This window comes from Elaeis guineensis, chromosome 1 (genome assembly GCF_000442705.2).
Source record: "Elaeis guineensis isolate ETL-2024a chromosome 1, EG11, whole genome shotgun sequence".
Classification (NCBI taxonomy): domain Eukaryota; kingdom Viridiplantae; phylum Streptophyta; class Magnoliopsida; order Arecales; family Arecaceae; genus Elaeis; species Elaeis guineensis.
The window spans coordinates 157,891,774-157,911,951 of record NC_025993.2 but is presented as its reverse complement, the minus strand read 5'-3'; the positions used below and the strand labels follow the sequence as shown (position 1 = coordinate 157,911,951).

Sequence of the window (20,178 nt, the reverse complement as noted above, 5' to 3'; positions counted from 1 at the left end):
GTTATTAAGAAATGACATCCCGACTTTATAGAGTATGAAGCTATGGTTATCATTACAGTTCTTTATGAAAGATTTAGAAAAAATATCCTACATCCTAGGGATGAAGATCTATAGAGATAGATCTAGAAGGTTGCTTAGATTATCTCAATCTACATACATTGACATCTTGTTGAAGCGGTTCAACATGGATAATTCTAAAAAAAGCTATCTTCCGATAGGCCATGGAATTACTCTTTCCAAGAAGGATTGTCCGATAATTCTTGAGGAGAGAGAGCGCATGAGTAGAATACCATATACTTCGATAGTGGAATCTATCATGTAATGCTATTACATGTACAAGACTGAATGTGGCCTATTCACTAAGGGTAATGAGTAGGTACTAGTCAGATCCAGGTGAGAAGCATTGGAAGATTGCAAAAGTAATTCTTAAGTATTTGAGAAATACTAAAGACCAATGGCTTATCTATGGAGACTCTGATTTGAAATTTGTAGGATATACTGATTTCAATTTTCAATCAGATTGTGATGACAGCAGAAGCGTGTCGGGCTACGTATTTACCTTGAATGGAGAAGCTGTTGGCTGAAAAAATTTCAAGCAACATACTGTGGCCGATTCTGTATGTGAAGCAGAATACATTATTCCATCGGATGCTGCAAAGGAGGCGATGTGGTTGCGAAAGTTCATTATCGAGCTGAAAATTGTACCTTTCATTGATGGTCCTGTCCTGCTGTATTGTGACAGCTCCAGTGTCATAGCTCAGGCGAAAGAACCTAAGTCGCACCATCACATTAAACATGTTCTGTGCCGCTATCACCTTATGCGAGAGATCATGAATCGAAGTGACGTCGAGCTTCAGAAGATCGACGAAAAAGAAAACCTAGCTGACCCCTTCACTAAAGCTTTCAGGATCAAAGAGTTCGACGACTTCAAATGAAAGATGGGTATAAGATACTACCCCGATTGGCTTTAGTCCAAGTGAGAGTTGTTGAAAATTATGTCTTAAAATCAATCGTGTGACGATTGAGTTCATCCTTATATATGAATTATTGATTATTGAATAATAGTTATTCTAGTATTTTTCATCACAAAGTGACATCTTCCTTGAACTCTTATATTGTGATGAAGTTCCTAAAACTATGCTAGTGTACGATAAAGAGAAGATTTATCGTATAGTTCTTAAATAAGTTCGTGACCAAATGATACGTTATTACAGGATGATGACGTTTATCGAGTGAAGATCGTTGTATGCCATATAGGTTGGTTGTCCTCTTAACCAAGGAGTGTGGTGACACTGATATGGCATACAGGTGAAATATAAGGGTACATTATCACTGAACAAGTGACTCACCTGTTGAGCGTTCTGCTATCAAGAGCTGCTCACGAAATACATGGGTATAAATGTCCTTCAGACCTGAGATCATCATAGTAACTTGCAAGCAACTCACTGTACTTTGGTACTGAACTACCTGAATTTTTAATACAGTGATGGAAGGCTACTGGGTACAGTCAAGTACTTGCGTAGTATGTGTGTAGATCAAGATGGGATTGATCTCTCTGAATTATTGGAGTTGATGTATCATTGTATTTTAATTTATTAAAGTTTTGACCAGGATAATCCATGAGATGGATTTGAAAGGTTGAAATACAATATGAATGAAGTAATCTTGGTTGATAGTTAACTTGAGACCATCCTAGAGCATCTAGAGTCAAAAAGATGAATTATTCGGTAACCATGAGTATGGATTTTGAAATATTTTTTTGCGATAATTCGACCTATCTGAACGTCGGAAATTATTACTAATGGTATCTCGATTAGTGCAGAAATTGATTCCTGTGCTACCGACTTAGTGTTTGAACTTATGGAGTCACACACAGAAGTCAGACAAAGTAAGAAAAAATTGATCTATGTTTATATGTCTAATCCGAAAGTACTTGACTTGATTGAATATATAAGCTAATTTGATTGAGAATTGAGTTATGGGTCAAACGGGATTGAAGAGTTGATTATATCTAGCTAGCACTACACATGAGGTTCAGGTTCAATCTCGGAGATGAATAATTTTTATCTATGATCCATGAACATATAAAAGATTAAATTTAAATACTAATTAATTTTAGATTAGATCTGAATTAATTAGACTTAAATAGATCCAAAATCCAAGTTAGACTTGGTACAAAAGTTCTAAAGAGTTTAGGATTGACAGTCTTTCGAAATTATTTCGAACCGACTTCGAATCGGATTCGAATCGGACTTATTTTGGATGAGATATGAGTATTCCTACTTATACTTGGAATATCCACTCATGAAGCATGACTAAAAATTAGTTTGGTGCTTATTTGGAGCATCCCAAGTGGGTATGGGAGTGGGTGCAAAATGGATGTCATAAGTGATGGCAATTATATCTCATGTAGGAGTTCTTCTTTCATGAGTATTGGATCAATTCAAATTAGATTTGAATAAAGAGTCCTCCTCTCATTGGGTCATGAGAATCATCTATAAATAGAGAGGGTCTCTATCTATGAATGAGAGAAGAGAATAGAATAGCAAATAAATCAAATTGAGAGAAGAGAAAAAGAGAGAAAGAGACAAGCATGTGAAGAGAGAGGTCCTTCATCTTCTACATCTCTCCCTTTGTTGCCGCCTCCTCTCCTTGGGTGTGGATCCTTTTTGGGCATCCTACCTGTTGGTGTGAGGTGTCACATCATCACATTTCATTCCTCGATTGATTGAATTGCGAAGTCAATTGGATTGGAGTTCATCTTACTTTTCTGCGGCGTCTGACATGCATACAAAGTAGAGGGTCTGCATATCTAGGCCTCTACAAAGATTTATATCAGATAATTTGAGATTTGATCCCTGGTTCCACTATGATTTAGGTAAAGATTTGATCCATAAACAAGTAGAACATTAGAAAAAAATTTTAGATGCAACTTGGGCATTCTGGAGGAAAACTGTTTTCTTCCCAATATTTTGTTCAATGACTGAGGTCTCTCAATAGACCTCAGTAGCAAACATCATCTAGATATCCTACTTCTTCTACATCGAGGGGGATTTTGACAACAAGCATCATCTGGATATCCTGCTCTTTCAATATGAACGAGGATCTCGATGGTACGCATCATCTGTATGTCCTACTTCTTTTGTGAGAAGACCCTCGTCGCTACTACCCTGACTCAGGTCCTCGAGAGCCAGAAGGAAACAGACAACTATACTACACTTCACTTACAAACATCATACTCGGCCATGTACTAATGACTATAAAAGATCTAGGGACACTGTTGTTATTAGAAGAACATGGGCCAGCACCATGTCCCTCAAACAATGGACAATTATTCCCGACAGTTACCATAGAATGTGGCATGTGAATTAACACCATTAATCATCCACTTCCCATGATGATATCATGGCCAATGATTCTCCACAGCTAGGGGTGGAATCGGGCCGGGCTGGGCCGAGCCCTATCCCTACTCGAGCTAGGCCCATATCCATTTGGGCCTACCCAAAATATTGTTTGGACCGAGCTGGGCCTGAGCCTGGCTAAAGGAACACCAACGGCCAACCTGTTAGGGGCGAAGACTGAAAGAACATCGACAGTCAACTTCAAAACCCTAATCTCAAGAGAAAAATGGAATAGGGATTGAGGAATATGAAGATCGCAGGTCTAAAAGAAGAGGGATTCAGTAAGAGCCATACCTATTAGGGTGATGAACGACGAACGTTGATTGCGATGGCAATGGGCAAAGACGGAATACCAACATTGATGATGGCCGATGAGGGAAGATGGAAGATTGGAGTCAGCGATGGTTGATGGGGGAAGATAGAAGATTGGAGTTGGCGATGGTCGATCAGGAAAGATAGAAGACCCGCATCGATGATGGGGGAAGATAGAAGACGGCGATGGCGGACGGAGATGGACCAAGACCAGGGGCTAGGGCTCTTTGATGAGGAAAGTCGGGAAGATGGAACACCGAAAGGTCCTTATATTTAGGCTAATTGATTAAGCTAATTAGCTAACGCTAACTCAAACTAGCTATTTAGGCTAAATTAATTTGAGAAGGAAACTGGGTTGGGCTGAAATTCGGGCTCGAGTTCAAGTTAGGTCAAAGGTACATTCGAACTCGATTTGAAAGACAAATGGGCCCTATATTTGGCCCAAGCCTGGCATGAATAGTTTCTGGCTAAGCCTGAAGCCCGATTTGAAGTCGGCTCGGCCTGATGGACCTCAAGCCAGCCGAAGCCGAGTTCTAGCCCTATCCGCAACAATTACCATTATTCAAGATAACGTATATTTCTTTGCTCTATAAAAGAGGATACAGGGGACCCTCTACTGAGCCTTTTTGGTGGAAAAATATTACTCCCTTGCTAGATTCTCCCCTAATGTTTCCAAAGCTCTAGCTAACTAAGCATTGGAGGATCCTCCATCGAAGAATTTTCGATGATCGAATTTTTCTTGTAAGTCCCAAGGGTGGCAAACTATTCTCGAATCACCACCGACCCCCGAACTTCCTCCTCGAACCTCTGCCGACCAAGCTACTCTACCTCAGCTTGAAGCGTTGCGGCAATAGATATATAACCATATGATATATATACTAAATACATTAATTATTAGGAAAGTCAATACACACTTTCAAATTAAATGAATCTATAATTTTTTAAATATGAAATTCATCAATAAACAGTGTACAATCAAATGATACATATTTAGTAAATTAGTTTTCTAGCAACTCGATCAATACATACTTCTAAGTAAATTAATATATAGTTTCTGAAGTATTATATTTACTAGTACACATTCAATATTCTAGTGATATCTATATATTAATTTTTGATATATATTGTAAGCTTATTTGATACATATCTAATAGCGAACCAATATACACTTCTAGATAAATCAATACATAGTTTTTAGATATACATCAAAAAAGTTTATAGTATGATTTGAATATCGATTGGTTCATATTATCATATCATATAGTATCTATTGGTGAACATAATATACTAAAAATCGTATATTAATCTATTTAGATGTGTACATTGGTTTATTAGATAATTAATTTGTTAAATATATATTATTTGATCGTATACTATGTATTAATGAACTTTATTTTCTGAAAATTATGTATCAATTTATCTAAAAGTGTATATTAGATCACTATTATGTGTGCATCAAAGAAGGTTACAGTATGTATCAAAAAGTTGATGAATGCGTATTACTATATAATTATAGTGTGTACTAGTTAACATAATATTTTGAAAATTATATATTAATTTATTTAGAAGTGTATATTAGGTTGCTAGAAAACTAATTTACTAAGTGTACATTATTTGATCATGTACTATATATTGATGAATTCTATATTTTAAAAATTATATATCGATTTATTTGAAGATGCGTATTAACTTGCTTGATAATTAATTTATTAGATATATATTACTTGGCCATATAATATAATATAATATATTATATTATGAAAATAAGATAGAAAGAGAATGTCATATTTAAATCTTTAATTTTGAAAATTTTTATTTAAAATTAGTATAAAAAAATATATATAATAAAATCAAAAATTTGCTACATATTTTGTTGAATTTTTTGCATGCATATCCTCCTAAACATTCAAATTTTCATGAATATCCTTTCAAAATTATTATTTTATATATATCCTCATACAATACTTATTTTATATGTATACTTTTTTTTATTTTTTATATATATACTAACATCATTTAATACTGTTAAAAAATTAACGATTTAAAATTAAAATGACTCAAATACCGTTATGGATAGATGTACAAAAGGTAAAATTTATAAGTGTATATATGTAAATAGTAATTATATGAGGATATTCATGCAAATTTGAATATTTAAGAAGATATATATATAAAAAAAATTAATTTAATTTTTATCTATTTTATCTAGATTTATTTAGACCCTTTTACTCTATAATATGATAACATATTATATAATCAACAACATGATGATGATATTATATAATATATTATATATTAGAATACTATATTATATTTTATTTTCAAGCAATGATGGGATGGATCATTAGAACTGTGGTCATTTAGTAAATAAGTATAAAAAATCTCTCAGATAAAGGAAAGAGAGAGAAGAAGTGAATAAGAAAAAGAATTACAAAAATCATTATAAACCAAAATTAGGCTACTAAAAATATGAGAAGTAATAGAGATTAAAAGCCAACATAGTTTCCTTCTATGAAACTTTCCAAATTTTTCAAAAAGAGAGCCAGCTTCATGCATGCCACTACCAAGCCTTAATCACATCCTCCAACAACCCCTTCTTGGCTTTAAAAAATAATAGCATTGGCGTTTTTCATGCCTTACAAATATTCTAAAATAGAGAATCTATTGTAATATCCTACTTGTTCTGTTGCTCTTTTTCTTCACTATTATAATATCGAATCTAAAGACACAATAAGGATGGAGAGGACAAGGAAGTAGGCCCACCTATTCTTTCTTGATCTAGCAAGGTAAATTTTGATAAAGCACTCAATAGGCAAACTTCAACAAGTAATCGGTATGGAAAACTTCAATGAAGTATCTGGTATGAAAAAAATTGGTGAAGTGCTTGGCTCGGCATGCAAAACTATGGTGATGTGTTCAACATTGTCTGATGGAAGGTGGATCTGGCTGGTCATCTTTTGTAGTGTTGATAGAAGGGAGTATAAGTCTGGTGCTAAGGATATCTCTAATGAAGGGAGTAGAGGGAGAGTTTGGCTATTGTCTTTCAGAATGATAATGAGAGGAAGTATGGGTTTGACACTAAGGAGATCTTTGATGAAGAAAAGAGAGGAAGAATTCAACTGGTTGTCCTTGAGAGTGGCGACGAGAGGGACTAAGTACGATAGTGAGGAGATCTCCAACAAAGGAAAGAAAGATGCCAACGATAAAGAAAGGAGTCGAGAGAAGGTGCTCAGCATCATTGATGATGGCTTCAAAAGTCGTTCGACTATCATCCTTTGCAACAACTTAGCAAAATCTCAAAAAAAATTTAGAAAAGTTCGGCTCGATCCTGTTGACATGTCTCAAATTCTCTAAAAAGTTCTTCATATGATATGATATATATAGTAGACTTAATTTTATATTTCATATGATATAATATATCTTATACATTTCATAAAGACGTTTTTGATAAAAATTTTTAAAACAAAATATAAAGAGGTTGCAAATTTTTATTATGTATAATGTACAAACCAGTAACTATGCCCATTATTTGCAAATGTACAAGCATCGGATTTAGATATCTTTTTTATAAGTATATTATTACATATTAGAAAAAATATGAATAGTTACGATACATTTATTTTTTAAATAAAATAATCTTGATCTATCATCTAGTAAAAAATTTTTTATCTATGTAAGTCAATAAATTAAGTATATTCAATAGAATAACGAAAAAATTAATAAATCAACAGAGATGTATTTATGTTTAGAATTTTTTTTTATGTGTATCTTTTCAAACTTTTAAATTTATATGAATGTTCCTATAAAATTGCTATTTGCATAGTATTTTTATAATTTTTTTTACACATTTAGTATAAAGATATTTTAATTATTTTAATTTTAAATCATTAATTTTTTTAACGGTGTTAGATGATGTTAGTATATATATAAAAAATTTTAAAAAATATATATATAATAAATATTTTATAAAAAAATATATAAATATTATTTTTTTAAAAATATTTATATAAATTTAAATATTTAAAAGGATATACACTTTAAAATCCTATTTTGTTTTACCCCCGCCGCATATGATTTTTGTTCTCCTTGCGAATCCGAAATTGCGCGCGCGCGCTGAAATATGTTGACGGTTTGCGTTGCAGGTACCCAGATCCATCAGTTCTTTTTTCCACCAATGATATGCGAGATCCATTAATCCGATGGCCAGATATTGACACAGAGGCTTCTCCCGGATCGCTGCCCCATCCAACGGCCAACGAGAGATCTGTCCAACTATAAGATGACCCGAGCCTCAGAGGCGGAGCAGAAGGGAAGGGTCCGGAGAGACGAAGGCTGATAGATGTAGAGAGGAGGCCCCGTAAAAGAAGGGACAGAGCTCGAAGGAGATGTCGGGACGAGGCAAGGGAGGTAAGGGTTTGGGAAAGGGAGGTGCAAAGCGCCACCGCAAGGTCCTCCGGGACAACATCCAGGGCATCACCAAGCCCGCCATCCGGCGTCTCGCACGGCGTGGTGGCGTGAAGCGTATCAGCGGTCTCATCTACGAGGAGACAAGAGGCGTGCTCAAGATCTTCCTGGAGAACGTTATCCGCGACGCCGTCACCTACACGGAGCACGCTCGCCGGAAGACCGTCACCGCCATGGACGTTGTCTACGCTCTCAAGCGCCAGGGCCGCACCCTCTACGGCTTCGGTGGTTAGAGCCAACGTTTTCGGGCTCGGCCTTAAAATTTGATGTTATTATCCCTTTTTTCCTTTTCTCTTTTCAGTTTTTTTTTCCCCAACAATGTTCTTGATGCTCAAGTATGTTCAGTTTTGTATGAAAACTTTTGGGTGCCGATGGAACTTTTCTTTTGGTAAATTTTGTTCGTTGGCTGCATGTGGATGATGTTTGGTTTCTATGAGATCTTCAAACCCTATACAACCTGTTTGAGGAAATGCTTGCAACGTTTGGGGTGGAATGTTGGTATGGTAAGCTTGTTTTGATCTGATAAAATAGTTAATAGTTTCACATCAATTCCTCTAAGAAGAAATTTTTCTCGTCCAATTTCTTTATCGTGGTATTGGTGATAACCCTGGCTCTTTGTTATGTTGGGATGTTTTCCGTTAGAAGGCCCTGCTTTTTTTCAATTGCTTATAATTCCCTATATATGATGGTATGTGGAAATCAAACCAATTGTTTGAATGGTTTGGAATGAAATGCTAGAAAGAAGCAATACGAATTCAAGCCCTATCAGCAATTTTTGTTGTACAAAATACAAACGAGGATTTTTTTTTTTTTTGTTTATTGTTTTTGGTAAAACATGCCAAAATAAATTCTAAGCTTATTGAAACCAGTTGGATGATTCCTTGAAATGAATCCCAATGGAGAACAACCTCACAATCAGAGCAGCAACAGAAATGGGAACATGCTTTACCAACATTGGCTTGGCTTGGCTTGAAATCCAGCAGGGCAGCTGAGAAATTGCTGTGGTTCCTTGCAATGAGGAGCATCCAGGGCTGCATCTGGGACCCATTACCATGGACGTGCATAATGAAAACAATGGGAAAGATGGCCCTGAAATTATTAAAATAAAAGATGAAAAATGCTCTTCAATCCAGTTCTTAGTGAAAGGTCAGATAAATTTTCTCAACACATCTTCCTTAGCATGTTAGATCACATCAACCTACACTCGGGAAGCACTCCGGAAGCTTTCGTCTAGGACTAATTCTTCAGTAAAAACGGCTATGGGCGCCAGCTCCTTAGCATTAGTACGTCTATGCATGCTTTTTAACACTATCTTAGTGCCTTGGTTCTTGCGGCAATGTCCTTTTAGTGCTTTAGTGGGAATGTGGAGGAAAAATGCAAAATTGCATATATAGCATCTTGAGTGTTTAGGCAAACGGTATTCACCATTCTTCTCTAATTGGATAGCTAAAACTAACTAGCGATTTGCTCGCACAAGATATTTGATTGCCACAAATGAATCTTGTTTCACAATCCGTTCTATTCAAGGCATATCCTCCTCCGTATTCTTAGCTGCAGGTGATGAAAATTTTTGCATTTAATTAAATTATTTTATGGCAGAAATTTTTTTTTTTTTTGGGTGTATAAGCAGACGGTCAGATCACTCTGATACAAAATATCCTGACATCCCCACATTCTTTGGCGCAGAGATTTCCGATGGTGCATCTTCAAAAACTAAAACCTCACTTTGTATCCCCATTATCGTGATACACTAGTGTGTCGTCTGATTTGTTACAGGTTAGATTGTATATGAGAATAACATCAAAGAGATATGTACATGGATGAAGCAGTAACGTTTGACAATGATGGCTCAAATCTTTTCACAGCAATACGAAATAGACGAGGGGCTGGCTTGCGTTTGTCCACTGCTGGATCATGGCCCATGATCATATGATGCCTCATAGCAAATGTTTCACCGTGATTATGTGTTCGCTATTCAAAATTCTGTCTATAAGTCATGCCAAAATATGTCATGCAGTGCATTGATTGCTCGCAAAATCGCTCCTCAAACAGGTAAGTGGTTACATTTCAAGACGAGATCGACCCATTCTGGTTTTGAAGTGACCTGAGTCTTCTCTTAAATGAGGTAATGGTCTAGGGGGGAAATTAGAAGCTAATCAAAGAGAAGCATGGAGATTCACCCTGTTGTCATACACTTGGGTATCCCATTTGTATAAATTGATGACCCCTGTGATAGCAAGAACTACATTTATGCATCTGAGATCCAAATAAAAAACTCAGCGACGTCTCAACTAGATAGGGGAGTAATTCGAAATAGCAGTCAACTAGCCTAATTAAGGTGGTGGTAACTGGGAGAAGAATAAAAAGCCTAATTGTAGAAGTCAACCGGGGAGGAGTCGGCAGGTGGGGAAGAACTCCAGCGGCATCGCTTTCTTTCCTCGAAGAAGCTTTCATGCGTGAGCAGGCCCGACTCCTCGTAGAAGATGCGGGCCGAGTGCTTGGGCTTCTTCCGTTTTGATGGGCCGGTCGTAGGGGTTCCCGAACTTTGGGGACCAGTGTAACGGCTGGGTGTCTGCATCACCATGGTCGATAGCAGCTCGTCGGCGCGCCAACCAATGAGCATGCCATCAATGTCGAAGATGGCATGGGTGATGGGCCCATCAAAGGCGAAAGATACGGACGAGGAGGGCGACGCCATGGCCAAGTCCAATGAAGTGGACTTCATTGGAGCAGGGGACGTAAATTTACGCCTTTTTTTCTGTGTGAAGAAAATTACACGTTTTTTAAAAAATAAAGAAACTCTCCAAATGCCTCTAATTTGGAGGGAATGAACAAATTCAAGTGAGAATAGGCTTCTACAGTTTCTCTGTGTAATTCTAAGTAGCTTTTTTTTTTTTTTTTTGACTATATTCATATAATTATAACGTCCATAAACCAACTGGTTATAAGATTATCACCTAATTATGCGAGATGCGCCACTTGTCCCAAGTAGTTTGATTGTGAGAAGTACACTTGATCCAACCACTATTTGCACATGTGGAGGATGGGATCCATCATCAGATGTTGCAGCTGCAATATTTTACCTGGAAATTGATGGCATGATGAAAATGCCAACCCAAACAAAATGAAAAAGAAAGCTGCTATAGGATAAGAAAAATGGAATTTCTACCATGCTACTCGATCCAGGTTCCCAAAATACAAACAAGAGTTGGTGAAAATTTGCATCTTATTAGTAAGAACAATTAAATCTCTGGGTCTAACAATTACAACTTAGAGTTTGATCTTGAAAGTAGTCATCCAAAAAAAAATAAAAATAGGTATCCTCTTATTGTGGACCACATCTGGATGGGATCTAATCAAATCAAGTCCAACATTTTAGACTTCCACTTATCCTTGAACATCATTTAGATTTTGCCTATCCCTTTTTGTAAGACTATATATTCTGGACTTTTTGTTTAGAGAAGTGAAAGGAGTAGGGGAACGGGAATGTAAAAGAGAGAAAATTTTGTTGAGATCTAATCTTAATTTTTTTGAAAACCATTATGTATATATAAAGAGAACTCGAATAGTTGGACATAGAAACCTTTCTACATAAAATTAAAACCGCTGCCTTCACAAGGCATTTGCACTTTAGAAGCCAAGCTTGGGCTGCACTACTAAACATTCATTTGCCCGAGTTTTGAACTTTGACTTCCCCATACATTGCAACTGCTACGCCTCTCTTGTGCAATGCATGCGATAAAACCAGTAACATGAATCATCTCGGAAACGGAATTTATCATACTTTGAAATCTCGGACCAAGGGGACTTCGTGAGATGCAAGGACTCTCATGAACACCTTCCTTTGAATGCAAAATCTCTCTAATCGAGCAATATCAAATAAATTTTGGCTGCCTTAGATGCAAACAAGACCTAGTAGTGTAATTATTTCTTTTAAAATGAAATGGCAGCCTAAGCACTAGAAATCACTTTAGATTGTGTTCGGTATTCCTGCCAGTTTTCTAACGGCACTATAAGCATAAGAATGATTTGGTTTGTTTTTAATGCAAATTGCAATTAGAGCTAACGAGAAAGCAATCCTACTTGCACTGCCCATGGTTGTAATTAAATGACTAGCCCTTTACTTGTCTGTAAACAAGTGATAATTGGATCAGCAATCCTCCAACTAGCTAAATTATCACAGAAACCAAAGACCTTATGATTTATTTTACTGGAACCATCAATCTATATGGTTAAAACTATGTTTGTTTTGGTTAGAAGCTAAAGCCCCAAAACCTATGAACCCATGCTTTCCGTGTCAGAGATGCTTGCAGTTCTTTCCGACGGGAGACAGAATAATTCCTTAGGTAACCTACATCACTTTTCATGAATACGTAGCTACCTTCCTTCATCCTAATATCTTTGACGCTCTTTTCTTTTTGTCCATATCTGTGTATATGTTCTTCCATGTCATGATTTAAGGTTAATTCTGAAATGTCTTGATGTCATGGCCGTCACCTTGCAGTCACAATCTACTTTCCTGAAAAAAAGAAAAAGAAAAGCGAAAGTTGGGTGTTGGCACATGAATGATTTCATGTTGGAATCCTAAAATCTCGATCTTATCCCCAAAAAATATATTTGCTATTCTCCCTCATTATGTTTTGAGCGTTGTGGAAGTCCCTAGTGCTTCCATGATAGCCATCTAGGTGGAGGTCCAAGACCTTCAGCCCACAATGATGATGAGCATCAAGTTCTTCCTCAAAGGGAAAAAAAGAAGAAGAAGATGAGCATCAAGTTGAAATTTGCACCGAGAGTCAGAAGTGTCCGCATGATGCCTGATTGATCATGCCTTTGCCGGTCATTTTCCGTTTCCTTATTAAAAATCTTATTTTTAGTAAAATTTTGTGTTCTCATATTATTTGACCTTATGCAAGTGCACCAAAACGATATCTATATTTGTACCAAATATAACTAATTCATAATATTGCCATCAATATCTGGGCTCCGAGGTTAGAAAGGTGGGATGAGCTCCAAGTTGAAGAGGTTGGCTGACAAGAGCGAACGGATATGGTTGTACTCGAACGAAAAAATCTTTTTGATGCTGAACGAAAAAATCTATTCTAAAATAAGAAGAAATTTATTTGCCAGAGTTTATTCGATAGAGATCTTCTGATTCTTAAGTTAGGCAATATATCCACAAAGAAAATATTGGAATGTAGTATGTATAGGATCTGGGTTGATATCTCTTATAGGGTAAGAAGGACATCAGTCTTAATTACTCGATAATCGTTCGCATGTTGCATCGTGAGACTTAATTGTATACGATTCACAAGCTGAGCTAGGGGAAGATCTTAAAAATATTATGGTGCCACTAAAATGAGTTGCCATTGATCGATTGGATCGTGGTCAGAGCTATCTAGAAGTCACATAAAACCATCTACCCTACCACCTAATCCGATCTACCCAGTCCAAGATACTTATACAAGTCACATCACATTAGATCCATTTCAAAGCGGGATTCTAAACCTCAGGGTAGGACTAGAGGACTTTAAAAAACTAAACTATAAGGACCCACTAGAAGACTTGGACCGTGGAAATCAAGCGTCCTCAGCTACATCCACGGTATTTCGTTTCCTGAAGCAAAGAATGTCTCATACTGTTCGCGGCAGGGCCGGTGAGGAGGACACTACATTGGGACGCCAAGTCCGAAAGAAGAGAGGAGGGAGGATTAACCCACAAGGCTCGTCTCACCGTCCGCGAACAGTAGTCCGTTCCACGCTAACGACTCCTTACCTTGGAATACACGGGCATAAGATTACAAGAGAAACACATCAAAGTCATGCTCTTGTCAACTGTTCTTGCCTCCTAATTTTCTTCTTATCAAATTTGCAAAGCCATCCTTTTCGATTCCTCTCTAACTTGGCCGAGAATTTGATTGCTTCCTACGCCAGCATAATCGTGCAAAATTTTGAATGATAGGGCATGTAAACAATGTGGTTATTGAAAGTTATCAGCTTGAAATTAAGATAGTTATATTGTTTACTTATCTTAATTCTAAGTTCCGGATGGAATGGGAATTGGTCTAATCCCTCTAAAATACTATCCCTACTCTCCCAAAGATTTCAGTTTCGATTTCGATTCTGATCACAAGCCAAATACTTCGAAAAATATGATCATTCTGATTTTCATTCCAAACTATTTCGATTTTGATTTCAATTTCGATTTCAATTTCGGACATGAATCAAACACCCTTTCAATCACCTATCCTGTACCAAAGTTTGATAATTCCATACTATTGGTGCATTAATAATAGATATGCATAATATTCAATGGAAAATATGCCAGCCGTTGCATCGCTTCTACTGGGCCTTCCAATTTCTAAGGCAACAGACACCCCACCCAATTAAACATTCACTTATTCCAATAGTTTATAACCGAAAATCAGGTCCTGGCATAAAGATATAAAACAGTTAATTAGGATACACTGTCTTAATTCCCTTGTATTTGCTACAAACAGTAAACAAGATCTTTCCACCATAACATAAAGTGATATGTATGTATGTAAAAGAACTTCTACATAGATTGCTAACATTGCATGTATTTAATCTATTATATATAGCTTGCAAGCCTGGACTAGCCCATTCAAAGAGTACTTCTTTACTTAGTTTCATGAAAATGATTTGAAGATAATCAGTGTCCATACTAAGACTATATCTCCTCTGCCAACATCTATCAATTTCTGCATAGGAATCTTTGTTCATGTTTTCTTGTGTTCAAAATTTTGCTATTAACAACACAGTCAAAATAATGAACTTAGACCAAGGTCCCCCTTTTTTTTTCTTTCTGATGATAAGGGAGGCAAACAGCCACCCTGCCTTTATTGTAAAATCAGAGTAAACAAATTACATGAATATAAAACAGAGCACCCCTGGGGTCCGAGTTATAATAGATAGAGGCTGTCAGCAAAAATAGAGTAGGCTTGGACCGCTTGGTTCAAAAAGAAAGAGTATGGTGCTCAATGCTTTTTGATGGGAAAAGAGAGCAGCAGTCATAAGGAGCTAATTTTTTTTGGATCCCAGCTAAATCTTTTATTAGCAAATAAAAGAGATCAGTCTACCGACATCTGGAATCATAATTTTATTTTAGCTGATTTACTGACTCAATTTTTAAATATTTTATTTTCTAAATTTTATAGATATATTTATATTAAATGATGCAATTTTTCTAATTGGCTTTTTTAACAGAAGACCAAAGTCATTTATGTTGACCTCCCAACACATCTCTAGTATATAGAAAAAGTATTTGCCGCGTCCACCGGTGGCGGTACCGGGCAAGTGAAAAGCGGACCAACCCATAACTTCGAGAAGCCGAAGGCAGCAGCGTCGTTCTTTCCATCCTCTTCCACCTCCCCTCTCGCTTCCTCCATTTCTTCTCTCTTCTAGAACCGAAGAAAAGTAAACCTTCTCTCTTTCTATTATAACCCCCTCCCCTCTTCCTCCTCCAATAGCCTCTACATCGAAGTACCCTTGCCCGCCGATCCCAACGAATCCGACAGCGACGAGGCCACCCTCTCCCTCTCCGACCTCCCAATGAACAGTCCACACATGTTCGACCCCCGGAACTCTCCCACCGGCCGATGTTCTGCCCCTCCCGAAACCGACCTCTTTGAGTTCTACTTCCACGTCCCCCGTTCCCCCGTGGAGATGTGTGCCGCTGACGACGTTTTCGTCCAAGGAAAGCTCCTTCCTTTCGGCGTGGCGCCACCTCGTCCACCCAAGAAAGATGATATCTACAAGCCTAGAAGCCTTCCCCGCGACCAATGGTGGCCGGAGACCACCACAGAGTACCGGAGGCTGAGGAAGGCGCCAGAGTCGGACGTCAGAGTCTCCCCGCCGCCCCAGCCGCCCAGGTCGCGTTCGAGGTGGTACCTGTTCGTGCTCGGATCGGTGAGAGTGCCGGCGACTATGGAGATGAAGGAGATCAGGAGACGGCAGAGGCGGCGGAGCCCGGCGGCGATGCCTGAGGATTCCGGGCGGTGGAGCTTCGAGAGGAGCAGGTCGTGGAAATTGCTCCGGTCACTGAGCTGCACGGGGGTGGAGAGCGCCGTCGCGGCGCCGCCGCCGAGCTTCGTCTCGCACGTGTGAGGGAGGTGTGCCGTGTGCGAGGCCTATATATCTCGTCACTGGATTGATCTGAGAATTCGGTGGGCATTTTCTTTGCCCAATTTGTTTTTTAAGAATTTGAACGCTTAACAGGAAAGGAGGCGTACTTTGAGTAGAGGTCACGAGGAGTGCAAGCAGGTCACGGTATTGTATTCATGTAGGCACTTTGGTGATGTCTCGTTTGGGAAATGCACCGTGAAATAATGATGAGACGGAGTGCGGTGGTTCAGATATGCAGTAGAATAATGGTTGAGTCTGTACACATCTAGAAATTGAATTTTAGTGAAAAAGAGTCAACTTAGCACAGCCAGATGAGCTGTGATATTTTTTAAGTTTTTAATCTTTTTGGACAAATGATGCGCCAGCACCACCATTTCAGTGAAGTATCATGAAATGATAAGGATCATGAGATGATTATCTTTTTAGCTTTTTAAAAAATACAGACTTGATTAATGAGTATTAAAAATAAATTGCATATTTTTCCAATTCTTCGCATTAAAGAAATGGTGGGGCACCATCGCTTGGTTAGCCTTAGTTCTTTTTTAATAAAATAAGATTTCATTTTCATTCTCACTCTTATGGTAGTGTCAGGATCGGATACGGATCTTATAAGAATAATCAAAATTATGTCAAAGATAATAATTTGTACCAGCTTAAGCTAGTGCAAACTTTATTTTCATTTTGGGGAAAATAATGTTGACGAAGTGATGATTGTAATTATGCTCATTATGTGTTTGGATGCTCGCAGAGGTTAAAAAAATATTATTTGAATATTGTTATAGGATCAATGGATGAATATGATGATGTTTTATAGAATTAAAGAAGTTTGCCTTTTAAATCTGTATTATTTTATAATAATATCATATCTAGTATATATATATATATATATTAAAATAGAGGCTTCTCAACTCAATCCACCACGTATTTTTAAAATATGTAAGCTTTCATATTCGGCCGCTTGAAGCCTCCCACCCGTTGGGACTCCTGAAGATAGAAAAAAAAAAAAATCAACAAAAATAAAAAAAAGATAAAAAAATATTAACGGTAAAATCTTTTCCCTATATAGAATAAAGCGATGCCTGGATTAAAAGGAAGAAAAAAATAAACAGCTAGAGAGATGAAAGTAGCGCTGCCTCTTGCTCCTCTCAGACTTGGTGGTGGCCCTCGGAAAGATGCTATGGAATATTGAAGAAAGGCAATTTTTTTTTTGATTAAGAGCGTAAGAAAGGATGCTACGGATTTGTCCCTCATGCTTCATTAGGGGCCCTTCTTCTTTTTTTCATTTTTTTACTTTTTCATCTAATAAAGATGGGCAGTCGAGAGAGGAGTAAAAATCGTGCCCAGGCGTGGAAAGAAAGTTAATGAAATATATTAATAAAATAATATATTTATATATTAAAAAAATATTTTATTAAAAATTAATAAAATAAATATTTTATATAATAATATAATATATATTATTTTATAAATAATTATTTAATTACTTAAAATAATATTGTAAATATAATATATTTTTTTATTTCGTATACTGTGCGGATAATAGAAAAAGATAGAGAAAGAGAGAGGATAACTGAAGTACTTCTACAGTGAATAATTAGAATTAGATAGTTTGAAAATTGATTGATTCAAATGATGGTTGAAAATGGATAAATTTTATTTATAGTTATTCAATAACTTTATACGTGTAGCGGTCGCAACGAATATATTTTTATTATGCATGCATGATTTCTTTTCTTTCTTTTGTTTGTTACGAGTTATATATTACAAAATCAGCTTGAAAAAAAATATTTTTTTTTATATGCAAAACTTATGAGATATTTTTAAAAAATATATAGAATAAATATTTTTAAAATCAAATATTATTTTAAAAAATTATATCCCATATCTTGTATGGGATTATAAGCTAGTAATAAATTATATGTTAGAATATTATATTATGATATGACATTATACATTCTATTATAATATTAATGCCATATAGATTTCATTTTACAAAAGGATTATAATAATGTTTAATGCTATATGATAATAGCATGGAATAATATTACATAATATTGGTGGCCAAAATTATAATTTTATCTAATAGTAGAGAGGGGAACGGACGAGTTTAAACCAAGTCGTACCAAATCCAAACTTATACGATAGAACTTGTTGCGGCCAATCCCCTCGTCGCTCGATCGCCGGAGACGCGCGCCTGCAAGGAAAGTCCTCACTGACCGAAGATGTCTCCGGCGGAGACCTTCCGATGCTTAAGTCAGAGAGGAGACTAGGCAACAGTGGAAAAACCAAGGGCTCAGCGAGAGAGAGAGCTTATCAAAACCGTTGCCTTACCCCATTTTATAGTAAAATGCGGTATGGTCCCGCCATTAATGGTGTAGATAACTGGAGAGTTGTCAAATCGTCGGAGGCTATCAAATCATCGTGGGTTGTCAGGTCATTAGAATTAACCCATGTCCTTAACAGGACAACGCCCCATGGCGGTCGTACAGCATGTCCTTGGTAGGACAATAGCCCATGGCGATTGTACGCCGTTTGGATGGACTGGCTGACTATATGTCGGTATTTGATTGTCGGGACGTCGAGTGATGACTCAGAAATACCATCGACTGATCTGGTGCCTTGTCGAAGTCGGATGTCGGCTGCCACCCTTGACACTGAGTCGGTGATATGGGTTCGGCCGCTCGACCGGTTGGAAATAGTATTGGCCTGTTTGGCTGGCGTTCCTTTGGCCGGATATTGTCGGCAGTCATTGTCGGAGTCGTCTGTCCGTTCGGTGGGTAGAGTCGGACGTCGGTCGGACTATTTTGAGGATAAGTCGGCATATAGGGGTCAGCTGGTATATTCCAACAGTTTCCCCCCCACTCCTGAGTCTGATGTCGTGTTGGCCCCCGTTACCACGTGGGCGACGGCCTCGGATGAAAGGAGTGATTTCCATCACATCATGCCCCGACTCTGCCGACCGTACCAATGGACGATCCGGTGTCAGACATCTCATCGGGAACGCAAACCGCCGTCGGTTAATTAATTTCGAGACGCGATTTTTCTACCATGCGTCGGGGGGCTATTGGGCCAGAACTGTTAGCACGGATGGAGGCGATGTGGATGGAGGCGACGTGGCTCGATCTAGGACAGGTGCGTCGAACCGTCGGACCGAGGAAGAGTCCAGGCGCTGCCACGTGTCAACATTCAGAAAATCCTGGTTCAGCACACTTTCAACTCGACCGTCGAAGGGCCTTATATATATACGGCCACTCGTATCCAAAGCTTCACTTTTTACTGTCCTATTTCTGACGCTGAGGTCCTATCGAGTTGTCTCCCAGTCCCAGATAGCTGTTTTCGTCCTCCTTCTTTGAAAGTTCTTCTCGAAGCTTTTCATTCTTGTCCCTTTGTATCTTCGCTCCCTTTGCATTTTCCTTTTTAGTCTCTTTTCTTGGGGCGAGCGTTATGGCTAGAACCTCTCTTCAAGGAAGTCAGTCGGGGAACCCGACCGATGATTTCCGATCGACCCCGGAGGCGGAGGCTTCTTCACTTTCGGGGTTGAACGTCGAACGGCTTAGGGAACAATACGGTATCTCGGAGCAGTTTCGACTTTTCGCCCCTGGGGCTGAGGGTCGGGTTAACAACCCACCTCCGGGCCAGGTGGTCTTTTATGTTGAGGACCTTCGGGCTGGTCTTCGCTTTCCAATTTCGGAGTTCGTCCGGAATGTCCTGGATTATTACGGGCTTTGCCCGACGCGACTGACGTCGAACTCAGTCTGATTAATAATCAGCTTCGCTTTGTCGTGTCGCCTCTTACCGACCTTTCCCCATATCTCTCTCTTCCAGGTGTTCATCGTCCTCCGACCCCACCCAAAAATCCA

General features: G+C 38.0%; 2 protein-coding genes across 2 annotated transcripts; both read left to right on the top strand.

The window, feature by feature from the left end:
• The first annotated feature begins 8,009 nt into the window (after positions 1–8,009).
• LOC105039265 (histone H4) lies at positions 8,010–8,570 on the top strand. Its single transcript, XM_010915357.4, has one exon. It carries the CDS (start codon positions 8,099–8,101, stop codon positions 8,408–8,410), a length of 312 nt encoding a protein of 103 aa, XP_010913659.1. The 5' UTR covers positions 8,010–8,098; the 3' UTR covers positions 8,411–8,570.
• A 6,896-nt stretch (positions 8,571–15,466) lies between these two features.
• Positions 15,467–16,624, top strand: LOC105039264 (uncharacterized). The gene has a single exon (XM_010915356.4). The coding sequence runs from the start codon at positions 15,746–15,748 to the stop codon at positions 16,298–16,300; it is 555 nt and encodes a 184-aa protein (XP_010913658.1). The 5' UTR covers positions 15,467–15,745; the 3' UTR covers positions 16,301–16,624.
• Positions 16,625–20,178: the final 3,554 nt, after the last annotated feature.